The sequence below is a fragment of the Chinchilla lanigera genome, unplaced genomic scaffold (assembly GCF_000276665.1).
Source record: "Chinchilla lanigera isolate Chin_1 unplaced genomic scaffold, ChiLan1.0 scaffold00141, whole genome shotgun sequence".
Classification (NCBI taxonomy): Eukaryota; Metazoa; Chordata; class Mammalia; order Rodentia; family Chinchillidae; genus Chinchilla; species Chinchilla lanigera.
In genome coordinates this window covers 850,967-866,959 of record NW_004955542.1, presented here as the reverse complement: position 1 = coordinate 866,959, position 15,993 = coordinate 850,967, and the positions used below count along the sequence as shown (strand labels likewise).

General features: G+C 60.0%; 1 protein-coding gene across 1 annotated transcript; it reads left to right on the top strand.

Moving 5' to 3' along the window:
* Window positions 1-10,271: 10,271 nt before the first annotated feature.
* Window positions 10,272-15,065, top strand: Gpr35 (G protein-coupled receptor 35). Its single transcript, XM_005411154.2, has 2 exons — window positions 10,272-10,519; window positions 13,432-15,065. The coding sequence occupies exon 2, from the start codon at window positions 13,441-13,443 to the stop codon at window positions 14,341-14,343; it is 903 nt and encodes a 300-aa protein (XP_005411211.1). The 5' UTR covers window positions 10,272-10,519; window positions 13,432-13,440; the 3' UTR covers window positions 14,344-15,065.
* Window positions 15,066-15,993: the final 928 nt, after the last annotated feature.

Below are 15,993 nucleotides of genomic sequence, written 5' to 3'. Positions count from 1 at the left end.
CAGCGCACGTGCCACGCTTGCCATCCGGGACTCCCCCGCCTGCACTGCAGCCGGCTGCCAGCAGCAGTGGGGGGACTCTGTTACTGGCAGTGCTGATGGGACCCAGCCTGACGAATCCCCACACTGTAGGGACCCACAAGGACAGCAGGGGGTGGGGAAGAGAGGCCGAGAAGAAGGGGCTGGCGCAGGCGGCCACAAAAGGAAGTGGCCTGGGGTGTGGCATGGGAAGATGTCAGGGCCAACGGCAAGGGAATGCCAAAGACCGCCTTTCATTCTGTCTCTTCACCTTGTGTAGGTAGGTGTTTATACCCATTCGACATCTCATTCAAGCAGTTTATAAAAAGAACTATGGATGCCTCAACTCTGCCAGATGCTTGGGCGGGTAAATGAGGTGATGTCTGCCAGGTGTGCACCGGGGCCCGGCAGCAGGGGACCCAGCAGGCCCTGCGGGGAGATGTGCTGGTGGGCTGCTCATGCTAGGGTCCCTGTTTCCACAGGCTGGGCACTCGGGGGGGCTTTGAGGACACACACCCTGTGACCGGGCCAGCTCTCGGGAGAGCGGCAGAGACCTTGGCACCAGGGCTCTTCCTGAGGGTGAGGTCAGGGTATCGATAGACCAGTGGCCATGGGTGAGGCCCACTTCCCCTGCAGGGACCCTGGGGATGGTCCCCATGGGTCCTGCTGGGGGTGCTCAGGGCAGGTTTCCAGGCCCCCTGCTCCCCAGTCCCCACGCAGGACCTTCCCAAGGCTGCTGTCCGCGGTAGCTCTGCACAGCCATGCAGCCTGACCCCATGCCCCCTGTCAGCTTCCTGGAAGTCACCCAGCCCTGACCCAAACCGCAGACTGTCACTGATCTCACAGGGCCATGGGGAGGAGCTGCACCCAGCTCAGGGGCAGCTGCAGGAGGAAAAGCGGGAGGAAAAAGCAAGGGAGGTGGAGGGAGGGCGCTGCTGGCAGAGAACCACTGAGGAAGGACAGCTAGCTGGGAGGCAGAGGTCGGGCGTTCCAGGAGGGTGAGCAGACTCGAGAGACAGCCAGGAGCATCTGCCCTGGAGTGTGTGTGTGTGTGTGTGTGTGTGTGTGTGTGTCCGTGCGCACATGTGGAAACAGGGAAAGGGTCCTGCATGCCTTCGGGTTACTGGAATGAGTAAGCACCGGAAAAACAAAAGCCCCACTTCCTGAAGACTCAGGTCTAACCCAACTTGTCTCCAGGCCTACCCCGATCCTGACCCTGACCCTCACCGTGACACCAGCCCTGCCCTCGCTCTGACCTCAGAGGGACCTGCGAGCTCCCTCTCCCTGCCCTGCTCCCCACCTGAACCCCAGTTCCTGCCAGGCCTCCTCCTCATGCATTTCTGTGGCCTCTGCAACCCCACCCTGGCAGCCTGGGCTGACCCTTCCTGTGGCCTCCTCTGGGCTCCCTGGGGCCCTGAGCCTGGCCCGGCCCTCCTGGGCCCTGGGTCCTGCTGCACAGCACAGGGTGCAGAGACTGCTACCCCACGAGCTGGTGGAGGTCACCAGGCTCCTCGTTCTGAGGAGCCCTCTGCCCCAGGTCCCTCCTGCCCTGTGGACCAGGCTCCGACTCCCAGGCACTAGGTAGCTCGGGCTCAGCTGGGTCCTCCTGGAGGTGGACCAGGCAGAAGCAACCAGAATGGCAGCTCCACCCTCTTATCTTGGGCTAGCCAGACCTGCCTCTCCCCGTGCATGTGCACATGTGTACCTTGCACGTGTGTGTGCCTAGAGGTATACTGTACATATGCACACATTTAGCTGCAGGTGTGTGCGCATGCATGCCCTTGCATATACTTGTGTGTATATGTGTGTGCACGTGTGTAAATGTACATAAGTGTGTATATACATATGTATGCATCTGTAGAGATGTGCCTCTATGTATGTGTGCTTATGTGTATATACGTGGTGCACACATATATGCGTATTTGTATATATGTATCTGCTTACACAATATGCAGTTGTGTGCACACATATATTCATGTGCACACACATGCATGCTGTGGGTGCATGTGTTTCTGTGTCTCTGGGTGTGCACATGCATGTATGTGTATGTTATGAGTGTGCTCGTACCTGTGTGTGTATATGGGGGGGAGCTGCATTTCACCTGCTGCACCAGACCAGTGAGGCCAAGTGCTGTCCCCTAGCCAGCACCTGCTGCCAGCTCCCTTCTTAGACACCGTCCCCCCAAAGCCCGCTGAGGCCCATCATCGCCACCGGAGGTGTAGAGAACAGGGCACAGCGTGATGCCCAGACGTATGATGGGTGTGTAATGGGGTGTTTGGCCACCTTTGCTTTTGACCTTTTACTTTAGAAATTTCAGACACATGCAAATAGATGGAGTGTAACAAATCCCAGGGCCAAAGGCCCATCTGTGGCGGTGACCACCTCAGGACCAGTGTTGGTTCCCACCCCCATTGACTCACCAATAGCGTTTTGAAACAAGTGCCAGGCATCATGTCATTGCACCTACAAAACAGCAGTATGAACAAAGATAATTTATGGACGTTTAAATACAGGGCCACCGTTACCACCCTTTCTCTGAGAGGCCGCCACGAGGCTGCCTTGCAGCACCAGAGAGAGATTGGCCTTGATTCCCATCCTACGTTTAAAAACAACTTCCTTGATTGGACTGGGACCGGAGGAGTGGGCTCCAGGCAGGTGCATGGTCATTCAGGCCCGACCACTGGCCGCAGCAAGGCTTGGCCAGCAGGGACAGCCCGGCACAAGCACCATACTGCCCTGCATGGGCTGGACATGTCCATGCTGGAACCTGTGCTCAGACGGCCCCCTCAGGCTGAGCCCTGTCCCACAATAGCCATGGTCCTTCCCTCCTCCCTCCCTTCTTTCTTTCTTTCTTTCTTTCTTTCTTTCTTTCTTTCGAAGCAGGGTATCACTCTGTACCTCGAACTCAGGCAGGCCTTGAACTCACTAGGTAGCCCAGGGTGGCCTTGAACCTGTTGCAATCCTCCTGCCTCAGCCTCCTGAGTGCTGGGATTCCAGGCATGTGCCACCACTCCCAGCTTGACCATGGCCCTTTCTGCTCTGGGCCTCTGCTCCTCCCCTGCAGCCCCTGCGCAGACCTAGACCTGCACCCCCTCTGGCTCCTGCCTGTACTCACAGCCCCGCCCCGGGGGCAGGGACACTGTGGAGCCGGCACCCTCCTTCCGCCTGGCTCTCCTGTGCCGTGCGGTGCAGTGCAGGACTCAGCCCCAGTCCCGAGTGCCACTTACACTCCCACAGCTCATCAAAGCCAGAGAAGCCCGCGTGTCCCTGACAAGTCCCTGGCCGTCCTCGGCTTCTTTCTTCTTGTCTCCTGGCCTGCGCTGTGTCTCACTGACTGGGCCCGGTGCTCCTTCAGGACGTCAGCCTTGGCCTGGGCCCACAAGCCTCCCTCCCCACAGTCAGCTGCCGAGGCTGGCAGACTCGGGGTGGCTTCTGTTCTTGGTGAGACCGTGTCTTAAGCAGGCGTGTGTTTACCCCGGGGCACACTGTGGCCATCTCTTCGTCTGATGCCAGCAGCTGCCATGGTCGTTAACGTGGCTGCAGCCTCTAGGAGGTCCCAGCGGGGGCCACGCAATCCCCGTCCCTGGAGGGTAAAACACATAGACTAAGGCAAACCAACAGAAGCATTGGCCCATACATCCCAGCACGGTGAGAGTCTGAGGCAGGAGAATCCAAAGTTGGAGCCCAGGCGGCATAACGTAGCAATTTAGCAAGACCTAGTCACCAAATGAAAATTAAATGAGGGCTGAAGGTGTGACTCAGTGCAAAGACCCTTGGGTTAGGCCCCAATACGGAAAAAAAAAAAACAGATTTTTGGGTAGCAATGGGCAACATAACACAATGCACAACTGGTACAACAGGTAACTAATCCTAGTGCCAGCTTCACCGATGCAGCAGTTTGCAAAATCATGATTTCCTAATCCTGCCTCCCCACATCATTTGTGGGCTGAGATAAGTGTTAAAGAGGCTCCATCAGCTATCAAGGCCGCACTGAGGCAGAGTTTGTGTAGAAAAGGTAGAATAAACACTTGATTCTTTACCTACAAGTTTTTAAAGCTTTCTTCCTAGCATCTTCTACAAAGGAACGACTTTTAACAGCCTAATTACAAATGCATGGATTTACGCAATTGCTGTTCATTTCCAGTTTCCAGTTCGGGAAACTCGCCTTTGTGGCTGAGTCAAGTGCCCTGTTTGGCCGGTGGCAGCTCTATGATGGGATGTGGGGATGCCAGCGTCCCTTCAACACCGCCCTCGTCCTTGTCTGAGGCCAGCACCTTGTCCTCCAGCAGGAAAGAGACCCAGAGCTCACCACCAGACCCTCCCAGCCCAACACCATGGCGACCACAGGCTGGACAGGAGGGTGGCTGTCAGGTTAGCAACTGGTCTAGGGCCTGACAGTGGGCAGAGCTAAGAAACATCTTTTCGTTTTAAGACATGGTCTAAATTCAAACTGAGGCTTCCATTCAAATTCAGACCTCAGAGTTAGTACTTCACTTCCAGAGTACGGGTGCACTTCCTCAGCGCACACCAAAACTTAGCAATACTCGGTAGAACCATTCAGTGTTTTAGCCTAACATACACACAATATTAAAGTAATGGTCCCAGTGCTACCTCCAATGGGATGGTTACTAAAAACGGGTTGAGATTTGTTAAACGTATTTTTAAAATTTCCCTTTAAAATGCTCTTTCATATCTATGATACGTGATCACATGGTGAGTGTTTTTTTTTTTTTTTTTTTTTTTTTTGCTTTGGTTTTTCTCCGGTACCGGGAACTGAACTCACGACCTTGCGCTTGCCAGGCAGGCGCTTTTGCCACTGAGCTAAATCCCCAGCCCGACATGGTGAGTGTTTACATGAAATATTTTTTCTACGTTAAAACCTTTATTAGAGCTGGGCATGGTGGCACTTGCCTACAATCCACACAAGGCCACAGAGTCAGCGAGCCGAGGGCCTGGGCAGCGTCTGCTCGCTCCAGCTCTCTCCCCAGCTGATGAGCAGAAATGACACTCCGGAACTCGCACTTCTCCCTTCATGGTTGCAGCAAGCGCCTTCTGTCTTCCGCACTCCACATGAGGCTCCTTGGTTCCCACCTCTGCCAGCGGGCATCTTGTCAGCGCAGGAGGAAGTGTCTCGGAGGGCTGGTGCTCTGGGCGTGGGGAGAAGGGACTACGTGAGAACCCTGGGCCCCGCATCTCTCCAGAGAGGCAGAAGACCCTGCTGCCATGGCTGCCTCTGCTTGTTCTGGGTGCTGCTCAGACCTGCGTTTGAGCCCAACTGGGACACCTGCCAGCCAGCACGCTGGAGCGCTGGCCTACTGTCAGCAGTGGGGAGTCCCTCAGGGAGAGGCCGCCAGAAATGCAGCTGCTGGCCTCAGGGGCCAAGAGTCCATGGGAAATAGGAGGGGCCGCCCCCTCCGGCCACCAGACTCCTCCAGAAGGCAGGACCTTCTGCCTCTGCCTGGCAGCCCTGGCAGGCTGTGGGGATGGTGGGGTCTAGCGCCTCCCTGCAGCCAGAACCCTGTCAGCAGGAGGGACAGTGGCCTGGGACAGGGGTTGAGCACTGCAGGGCATCGGCCCTGGGTGGGAGCTGCACTGGGGAGGCGGCTAGGGTAGGTGCAGAGCTGCCCAAGGCTGAATGGGCTGTTGGGGAAGATCGGAGCGGGGGGCACCACAGGTTCCCAGGAGGAGGGTGGTCACCCTTGAGCACACTAGCAGAGGCCCTGTGGGCTCCTATAGTGGGAAAGCTAATGCAGGGGTGGCACTGGTGGGACCCTTTTAGCACTCCCTTGGCTTCCTCAGGACCCCTCAAGACCTCTGTACCTCCTCCTCAGCACCCCCAGGACCTCCTTCAGGATCCCTCAGGACCTCGTGGGTCCCCATGTGTCTCTAGGCCATCCTGTGGCAACTTCCCCTCCCCCCCCCGCCATGGCGCCTTGCTCAAGGCTGCACACGGCCCCTTGCCCATGCCAGGGCTCCAGCCCAAGGGTGTCAGAGGCCCCTCTGCTGGAGCAAGGTCCCAAAGGGCTTCCAGTAATGCCTAGGGGAGGTCAGCAGGGACAGGGAATCAGAGCTGCCCGGGGGCAGTGAATCTGCCATGGAAGGAAGCAGGGTGGGCATCTGAGCTCCCATGGTCAGTGACGGGTGGCCTAGAGCTGGGTCAGGGTGGAGACCGGGCGGGCTTGGCCTCAGAGATCCCCCTGGACTTTCCAAGCTGAGCACCTTTCTTCTGCCTCTTGTTGAGTCCTGTTGAAATGCTCACCTTGAACTAATCTGAGAGGAAAACACAAGCGTGTGCTTGTGGCAAGGTAGTGCTGAAGAGGGTCTGTAAGCCCAGGCTAACGGCCGTGAGGGCGCCCCCTGGGGGTCTCTCACCCTCCCTGTCCACCTGTGCTCAGCCACATTGCTGCTAACTTCACACCTGTGTGTATGGACAAGTAAGCTGGCAGTGTCCCAGAAGCCTAGAGCACTGCTGCTGCCCTCTGGGATCCTGTTCCCACCCAAGCCACTTCTTGCACCCAGTCCCTCTTGATGCCATGCTCTTGGGGTTTGGTGGTGCCTGGGGTGCTACTCTGTGCATGCAGGTCATGTGGATCATCCCAGGTCACACAGGAAGTCCCTGGGGCACAGACAGGGCAGGATGCAGCCAACAAGGCCCAGCCTAGGGCAAGTCCAGGACAAAACTGCTGGTCTTGCAGTGGCCAGTGGCCAGCTCCATGTGTCAGCTGGCCGCCTGTCAGCCTGGTCACTGAGGGTGTTATGTTTGTGTCTGGGTGTCCCCCCAAAAGCCTCATGTGGTCATGGGGCAGGCTTTTAGAGTTTGATTGATTATGGGTGTGAGAGCTGCACCCGCCCTGGGGTGGATAGTTTGCATATGTAAGGGAGAGCAAGAGGCTGCTTACGGCCATTCATGGCTTTTGTGCTTGTTGCTTTGCTGTGTTCTGCCACCATGAGCCGTAGCCCTCTGCCATGTGCCACTCTGCCTTGTAACCTGCCAAGTATGGACTAAAACCTCCATAAACTGTAAGCGAAATAAACCTTTCCTTCCTTAATTTTGGGCATCAGGTATTTTGTCCCAGCAACGAGAGAAAAGTAACCGAGACAGAGGGGCTTTTTCTTCCCCAGACCTTCCCCAGCCATGCATTCTTTTCTCTATTTCCATGCACTTTTCACCATGGAAAACTTCAAATACACACAGATGTAGGCAGTCCAAGAGAAAAGGAACCCATCCTGGCCACTCCGCCCCACAGGCTTCATCTAAAGCCCTCTCCAAGCCCCAGAGTCTGCAGGTCTTCCAGCTGGACCCACCCCATCAGTCACTTTGGCAGGGTGTGTGAATGTGTCACATTTCTGGCTGGCCAGGGGTTGGCAAGGGCCCGGCTGCTATACTTGTATGCCCAGGAACCTGCTGCTCCTCAGCCCTACCATGTGCTGCCCTGCAGAAACCGTTCCCAGTCAGGGTCCCCCCAGAGGGTGGAAGTGGTACCTGCATCCCTGCAGTCCCCACACTGCAGTGGTCCCTGCTAAACCACACTTCTTCCAGGCGGTATAGCTTCTCTCTGGCAGTGTGGGTCGAATACTCCTTAGCCCTATGCCCTGCAGAGGGGATGGGGTTAAGACTAAGGCAGAGATGAGGGGCAGCACCAACTGGGAGCGGGGCTCAGGCTGGAAAATGCCTCGGCAGGAGCCCCCTCAGAGTCCGGGGATTGAGATGACAGGTGACGGCAGAGCCAGGGTGCAACCTTGACGTCCCTCTCGGGAGGGACAAAGTCAGGTCTGAGTGCCCAGGGCTCCAGCCAGCAGAGAACCCTCCTGCTGGGACTGCCTGGAAGAGGGTCCTGGGGGACTGAGGCCAGGGTGCAGGGGGAGACACTGGAGCTGAATGCGCAAGCGGAACAGGAGGGCTTGCCTCTGGTGCTGCCTCACTTCCTGTGGGGACTGCAGGGATGCAGCATGGCTTGAGGTCACGGCTGTGACGGAAGGGCCTGAGAGGCCAGGGCTGCAGAGCAGGACTCACCCTGCCCCTGCCCCCACCCACATGGGGCCCTGTCCCCACACCGTCAGCAGAGTGACATCAGAGGAGGGGCAGGCTGGCGGGGAAGGGGAGTTCCTAGGAGGATGTCACTTCCAGGCCTGGCTCTGAGAAGAGGAGAACTGAAAGTGTCCCAGGACAGAGACCCAGTCACAGCCTCAGTGCACCCACTTTTCCTGCATGGTAGCGTGGGAACAGCTGAGGCCCTGCTGTCTCACCCTCCCCTGAGGCAGAGTCTTGAGGTGGACAAGTGAGACCCCAGCACTTACAGGAACCCAGAACAGTTGTCGAGATAAAGCAACACTTAGTATGCTATCTAACAAAACCCACGCAAAAATCCATGCTAATCAAAGTGCCAGCATTTTAGACAAAGGCGGGGTCAGTCTCATTGGCTCATGTGGCCTCCGGTACCAGAGGGGGCCACAGTACCCTATGGCCTTGGGAGTGCTCACCCCTCCACCCGGCACCCCTGAGTCCTTCATTCTCTTTCCAGGTCCTGCGATCTGAGTTCCCAACACCCAGGATTGTTCTTGAGCAAGGCAGGCAGCCAGGGCTGGGCAGCAAGGGAGGGCAGGATCCCACAGCCTGGGGGTTTCCTGGGCCACCTGGACCGCCTCCATGGGTGACTCAGTTTCCCCAGAGGGCTGTCTATGTGGTGCAGCAGCGATGATGTCTAACAGCCCAGCACCCTGGGCCCAGCAAGTCCAGAGGCTCCGAGAGGGGAGGGGAAGGGGCAGGGAGGGAGGGCTCCTGCAGATCCACAAGGGGCACACACAGCCCGGTAGGGCATCTAGGTGGAGGGCCTGGGCGTCCCACCCTCTATGGGGTGGCCTGGGTGGTGGCACTGGGCTGCCAGCCAAGGAGTGGGCAGCTGGAACCCGGGCACAGTCAGGGCTGTCAGGGTTCAGGGTGCCAGGGCACCTGTGGGGGGCCAGTGCTCTCTAGAACCTACTTGAGTGGCCTGAGAAACAGCAGCCAGTGCCTCCCCTGGCTCTGCCTGGGGCTATAGGCTCTGGCCCCCGTCTTGTGATGTAACAGCCCAAACATGGGCTAATTTGACCCAAAGTGGCACTCTTTTGTGACTGTCTTGTTTCCTCATTGCTGGGATAAGATACCCAGCTCCTGCCGCTGGGTTTATTTGGCTTGCTCTTCAGAGGTTTCAGGCCTTGCTTAGTGCGTGCGTGGCGGAAGGGCCTGGCAGAGGGGAGCTGCTGTCCCATCAAGAAGCAGATGGGGAGGACTGGAGGAGGGTGTGCGCAGCGGAGGAGGCACTCGGCAGGTCCTTCTCACCGGCTGCGGGGCTGCCTGGCCAGCCATGCCCTCCGCACTGGTGCAGCTTGGGGCCCTGACAGAGGCAGGGGGGCCGCTGTGCAGTGCAGTCTGGGAATGACAGTGGTCGGGCAAGGGATGGGCTCCGGCACAGCAGCACCAGATTCTGAGGCTGAGAAGGTGGGTGGGTGAAAACCCAGGCCCCAGAAAGCACCCGGGCAGCACCCCACACCTGCCCCCCACCAAGCATCGTAGCCCAGGGTGGGTTCCCCCATGACCTGCCCCACATGGGGCCTCGAGCGCTGCCTGGGGACCTGGGTCAGCCAGCGAGTGTCAGCTGGGGGAGGGGCGACAGGACAGGAAGGGTGGGAGCCAGGCCTGGGGCTCTTTGGGGCTCTGGTCAGGGAGCTGGGCCTGAGACCAGGGGCTGGAGAGGTGGTCAGACCTGGCACCAACTCTGCCACCCTGGGCCAGTGATTTCCTGATCCTCTGGGCCTCGGTTTCCAGCTCCGTGGAGTGGGGAGCGGGGTCTTCTGCCCTCCTGGCTCCTTGAAGTCTTTAAAGAGAGGAGTGCTGGGTCAGAGGTCGTGGGGCCAAGCTGGGGTCAGACCCTGCCTGCAGAGGTGGGCAAGAGAGCTCAAGGCCTGGGATAGCCCAAGTGACTGTCCCCCAGACCTGTGGGATTGGGGGTTCCCTGGCTGGTTCTGGGCAGCTTCTGAGGAGGTAGACCTGGGTTGCAGAGGCGGGAGGGGCTGGTCTGGATTTCCCCTCCAGCTGCCTGGACTGGGCTCTGTCGCTGTGTGAGCCCGGCCCAGCCCGGCCCAGCGCTGCCCCTGCCAGGAAGGGGTGTGGGGTGCCGGCTCCTGACCACAGGCGGGACAGGGGGCTCCCGGGCAAGGCCGCAGGCTCTGCACAGGGGGGCGGGAGGGGAAGCTGCGAGGGCGGGGCTGAGCGCCTGGCTCTGCCTCCTCTTGAATTGCTTTCAGAGCAAACACAGCTCTACCGAGATGCTGGAGCCTGACGGGTGGGGGGCGCCCCATTTCTGTCCTGGAGCCACCACCCCGGCCTCCCCTTCCCACTGGGCCCGCCCACCTCAAGGAGGGGCATAGCCTGAGGGCTGGCCAGGCCCACTGTGCCTCCATGCCTCACAAGGCAGCGCAGCTGAGGGATCTGACAGCTCAGCCTGGAGGCCACGGATGACAGCAGGTGGGTGCCAGGGTATGGCTGGGGCAGAGACTGGGGGCCTGGGGTCTCTCAGCCAGTGAGCCTGTGCTGGGGTCTTTCAGAAGGGGCTGGGGCTCTGCCAGGGCCCCTCAGAGCTGGCCAGGAATCCGGGGTCCCTCAGAGCAGGTTGGGGCTGTGCTGGGTACATAGATCCTCAGGGCAGAGACTTCTTGGAGGAGCCGGTAGAACATGTACGAGCTGGACAAGCAGCTGCCCTCTGAGAGGGCTGAGCTGCTCAGGAGCGGTCTCTCAGGGCCTTGGAGCCCACCCCATTCGGGCCTGAGATCTTTGTGGGTGGTGAGCTGTGCTAGAATAGAAAACAACCGAGCTCTGGCCCTGGAGACAAGCAGCAGGCCTTGCAAGCCGAGTATCACCTCGGGTCACCCATGTGTCTGCATGGGTGCTGGGGCGGGTCGCCCCGTCCGAGGCCCTATGCTACCCAGGTACCAGCACCCTGCGCCCACTCTGCCCCCACGGCTGGGCCTGTGGACAGGGTCCTCAGGCCAGACCCGGGCCAGGCAAGCCCTGAGGGCTGCAGGGGGCTCAGCCTACCCCAGTGGGCACACACTTTTCTCCTGTATGGGCAGCGCCCAGCCCAAGGGCAGTGTTCAGCTTCCCCTGTGTGCAGTGAGCCAGGTCTCGGCATCAGAGGGAGAAGCGCCCAGAGGTGCTCAACTCTTACCCACGCGGCCCCACCGGGCAGGAAGTCACAGGGACCAAAGTCACCGTTTCCCCAAGCTGGGTTCCTGGCAGCTTCTGCAAACCGAGCTGCGACTCCCTGAGCACTGGCTGTGTGGGAACGTCACCACCAAGTGCCTGCTAGCGGGGCAAGGGCCCACGACCCGGGGACCTGATTCCTGAGCTCTTGGGACCCACCCTGAAGGATGAAGCCAGAGCCTCAGACGGACCTTGAACCCTTCCACAGTTTGCGTTCTCCTCCTCCACAGTCCGCTGTTTGTTTTACTCTAAACAGAAAATCTGAGAGACTGTGGTCAGACTTCTTAATCTCCCCCGAGAGGTCCTGGGCCACGCCAGTGACGCAGGTCACGGCTTTGAGTGTGTGACACCGGGCCCCTCCTTTGTGCAGCCGTGAGGACGGCGGACGCCGGGGATTCACCCCTCCCCGGGGTGCTGCCACGTGTAGGCACCCCCTGCCAGAGCTGCCCCTCCCAGGCCAGGGGAGCCCTCAGACGACGGGGGCACAGGGTACCCCGCAAGGAGCCAGGGATTCTTCCACTTCACTTTGTTTTTGTGGTACTACGGCTGAACCCAGAGCCTCACCCATGCCAGGCGAGCTCTCTGCACGAGCCCCAGCCCCAGCTCCTGCAGGCTCTGGGCTGGATCTCAGGACGGGGGGGCCCCCCCGGGGCGAGAGTATGGGCAGGAGCAGAGGTGGAGAGGCGCACAGGCGGCGTGGCAGTTGGTACTGGGGCTCAGTGTCCCTCCGAGAGGCCTCAGAGCCAGGGTGGCAGAAGAGAGAAAGCAGAATCGTTCCAGAGGAAGGAGGCAGAGCCGTCAGCGGTGCCGGAGACCACACAGGACGCACGGGGCTTCAGTTGCTGGCAGACAAACGTGCCTTTATAACCCCACGGATGTGGAGTCTGAGGAGATGTGATGGAGTAGATGGCAAACGGCCCTCCAGCTGCTTCCCTGATGCACCACGGCCCTGGAGGGCCTGGGGCCCCAGCTCACACTCACATCTGCAACCCCAGGCTGGGTGCTCTTGCTGCTCCCGCACCCTCAGGGCAGAGGAAGAGCTGAGTCTGGTCTTCCCTGGGGAGCCACGTCCCCTCCCTCCCTTGTGAGCCTCAGAAGGGAGCCCAGAGGCCCTGATCTTTGAGGAACTGCTGACTCCCAGCTCACCTCCGGGCCCACCGTGCTGGGCGCTGGCCAGTATGCCAGATCCCAGGCAGCGCCGTGCAAGGGTCCCACTGACAGCTGGCGGGGAAGGTGTCGGGACTGGGGCATCCAGAGTCTGATCGTCTTCACCGCCGGCCCTGGCACCAGGCCACCAGGGCTGGGTCTGTGGGCCAAGGTTGGCCCTCCTGAGAACTGAGGGCCTGGTATGCATGGGAGGTGTGGCAGGCACTGCCAACGACATTGGGGTGGACCCCAGCTCTGGGCAGCAGGCTCAGGGCCTGGAGGGACAGGGACGCCCTCATGCTACGACCATTGGGAGCTCTATCCCAGAGCCCCAGGGTGGACACCCTGCTCCCAGATGTGAGGCTGGGATGGAATTGATTCAGGCGGGACGTCCAGAGGACAGGCCTGGTGGGGAGGTGCAGACAGGGAGAGAGGAGGGAGGCCAGGGCCCTGGAGCTTTCTGAACCCCTGCTGCTCTGAGCCCCCATGTAGGAGAAAGACCAGATGGAGCAGGGAGCAACTGGTCTCGGGGATAGGTGCCGGTGCAGTGGAGGTCCCCAGCCAGGTCTGGTGGGAGGCGGTGGGCAGCCTGGATGCTGCCCTGGGCCCAGCTGGGATCCTCAGGCCAGGGCGGCGCCACCCCGGGTCTCTGCCTCGAGCTGCAGGCTTCGAGGTCAACTGGCCTGCCCGGTCCCAGCACAGAGCTCTGGAGGGCGCAGGCAGACACAAGCCCCGCCAGCCTCCCTTCTGCCCACAGCAGGAGGTCCGGGAGAGTCAGGCTCAGGAGACAAAACAGATCTGCCCCAGCTCCACAACCAGGGACTCACTCGGCCTCTCTGGAAGCCTCGGTTTCCCCACCCATCCTCAGGGCAGGGTTAGGCCTTAAGGGTGACTTCGGTCTTTCAGGTCCACTGATTGCTCTGGGAACTTGGGGTCTGTGCACAGGGATGGGGGCCAGGGGTGGGCAACTTCAGGGCATGGGTGGGGCCACTGCCAGTGCCATCCTCCGCTGACTCTCGCTTCTCCCGCAGCCTGGGACCATGAACGATACTTGCCCGTCCCTCCCTGGGCTGTACGCGTTCAAGATCTTCATCATCACCTACTCGGTCGTGCTGCTGGTGCTGGGCCTGCTGCTCAACGGCCTGGCGCTCTGGGTGTTCTGCCGCCGCATGCCACAGTGGACAGAGACTCGCGTGTACATGACCAACCTGGCCGTGTCTGACTTCTTCCTGCTCTGCTCCCTGCCCTTCATGCTGCTCTCCCTGCAGGACACCAAGGACACGCTGCGGTGCCAACTCTCACAGGTCGTCTACATGGCCAACAGATACATGAGCATCAGCCTGGTCACAGCCATCGCGGTGGACCGCTACGTGGCCGTGCGGCACCCGCTGCGCGCCCGCAGGCTCCGCTCCCCGGGGCAGGCGGCGGCCGTGTGCTTGGCGCTCTGGGTCCTGGTGAGCAGCTCCCTGCTGCTCCGCCTGCACCTGGGGCAGCAGGAGGGCGGCTTCTGCTTCCGGAGCTACGCACGGCACCACTTCAGCTCTACCACCTTCTCACTGCTCGGCTTCTACTTGCCGCTGGCCGTGCTGGTCTTCTGCTCTCTGCAGGTGCTGACGGTGCTGGCCCAGAGGCCAGCCTCCGAGATGGGCCAGGCCGAGGCCACCCACAAGGCCGCCCGCATGATCTGGGCCAACCTGATCGTGTTCGTTGTCTGCTTCCTGCCGCTGCACATGGTCCTGACCGTGCAGGTCGCCGTGCGCCCGAGCTCCTGTGCGGCCCGCAGGATGTTCAGCCTTGCCCTCTCCATCACCAGCCAGCTGTCCAATGCCAACTGCTGCCTGGATGCCATCTGCTACTACTACATGGCCAAAGAGTTCAAGGATGCGTCTGCACGGCCCACGGCCCACAGAAGCCAGGACTCCCAGAGCCTGACCCTCTCCTAGGAGTGCACTGCCTGTACCCCCTGACCTGTGACCAGGAAAAGGGGCCAAGATCAGCCCACAACTCGCTGTAAGCCAGGACCCTCTCCAAAGGCCCAGGTGGGCAGGGGCTGCCCGGGTATGGAGCCTGGGGATGCTGCACCTGCTCCCCTGGGAAGGGATAGGGATGAGGGCCAAAGGACCCCAGCCAGGCACACAGCTGCTACTGCAGGAACTGACTTCCTGGGCTCTGCGGCGGAGCCCTGACAACCAGCCTCCTGCTATGGTCCCTGGGGCAGTGACGGAGACCACTACAAAGTGGCTCTGAACAGGGTTTAAAATGAATCAACTGGCTTTCAGTGTTTACTTCTGAGTCTGTCCTAGGCCTAAGGCCCTTGTCTAGAGATGGGCAGCGGACCCATAATGAGTGAACCTCTATAAGTCACTGGTCCCTGCTGAGGTCTGTTGTGGCCTGTGAGGCCATGACACCTCAAAGGACAAGAAAAGGCCACACAGCTGGAGATGCCTGGCTCCAACCCCAATGAACTAAAGAGAAACTGTAACTGCAGGTGTCTCACTCCTGCAGTGAATGTCAACTTGGAGATAAGACAGTCTCCTAATTAGCATAATTTACTACTTGGGGAAGTCCTTGAACTGACTCCCAAAGTCCTGCTCAATTCCCGTGCTTTGATTTCCTCAGTATCCCTCTCCTTTATTTGAAAACCAAATAAATATGGGGGACTCAAGAAGTTGTCTCAGCCTCCAGAGAATCTCACATTCTGCTAAAGGGTTTTGATCCTCCTGGTACCCTGACAGCATACCCCTGGTCTTACTTAAGCCATCACTGTGCACTCACTTGGGAGGTTGCAGGTGTTGTCAGTCTGTGATAGGGCGAGAACAAAGCTCTCACCCTAGTCGGTCCTGCACGGCCTGTGTGTCACCCACAGTCAAGTGGCAGGAAGCGGGGAGGGGACATCTCCCAGAGGACTCTCAGGGCCGTCCACCATGGGACACCTCAGGCCCTTTCACCTCTTCCCACCTGGGGAGCCAGAGGGGCTGCAGCCCCAGGAGGACCCGCTGTGGCCAGTTGGGGCTGGACGACAGTGTGCCCAGCGGTCACACTGTGCCGAGTGGTCTCCTTGTCTGCTCTGCCTCGGGCACAGGGCTGGGCAGCCATGCTCACGGGAATGAACAGAGCACCCCCAAGCCTGCCAGGGGTGCTGCTCCGGGTCTGTCCCCTCCACCGGCGTCCTCGGACCCCACCCCGCCTCCTTCCCTCCTGCAGGGTCAGACCCCATGGCAGCTCTGTCAGGGGGGCCGTGCTCTCAGGCACGTAGCTGGGTGCGCATGGGGTCCCACTCTAAGGAGAACCCTGCTTGCTTTATGTTTGCTTTGTCAAGACCCTGCACCTTTGGATGTGGAGGGAGGGCCACCTGTTCTCATCCTGCTCTTGTAGCCCTGGTGGTAGTCTGCGGGAGCTCGCTGGGGCAGCTGACGGTGGTCAACACTGTCCCCAGACTTCTGCCCCGGCTGGAGCCTCAACTCAGGGCAGCCTGAGGCTCCAGGGACAAGGGGCAGGCACAGAGCCAGCTGAGGCCAGGAGTCATGAAAGGACGGGGCCGGCAGCAGCCCTGGGCACCCCTTCTTCCACCCTCTCCCTCGGGCTCCAGGCCC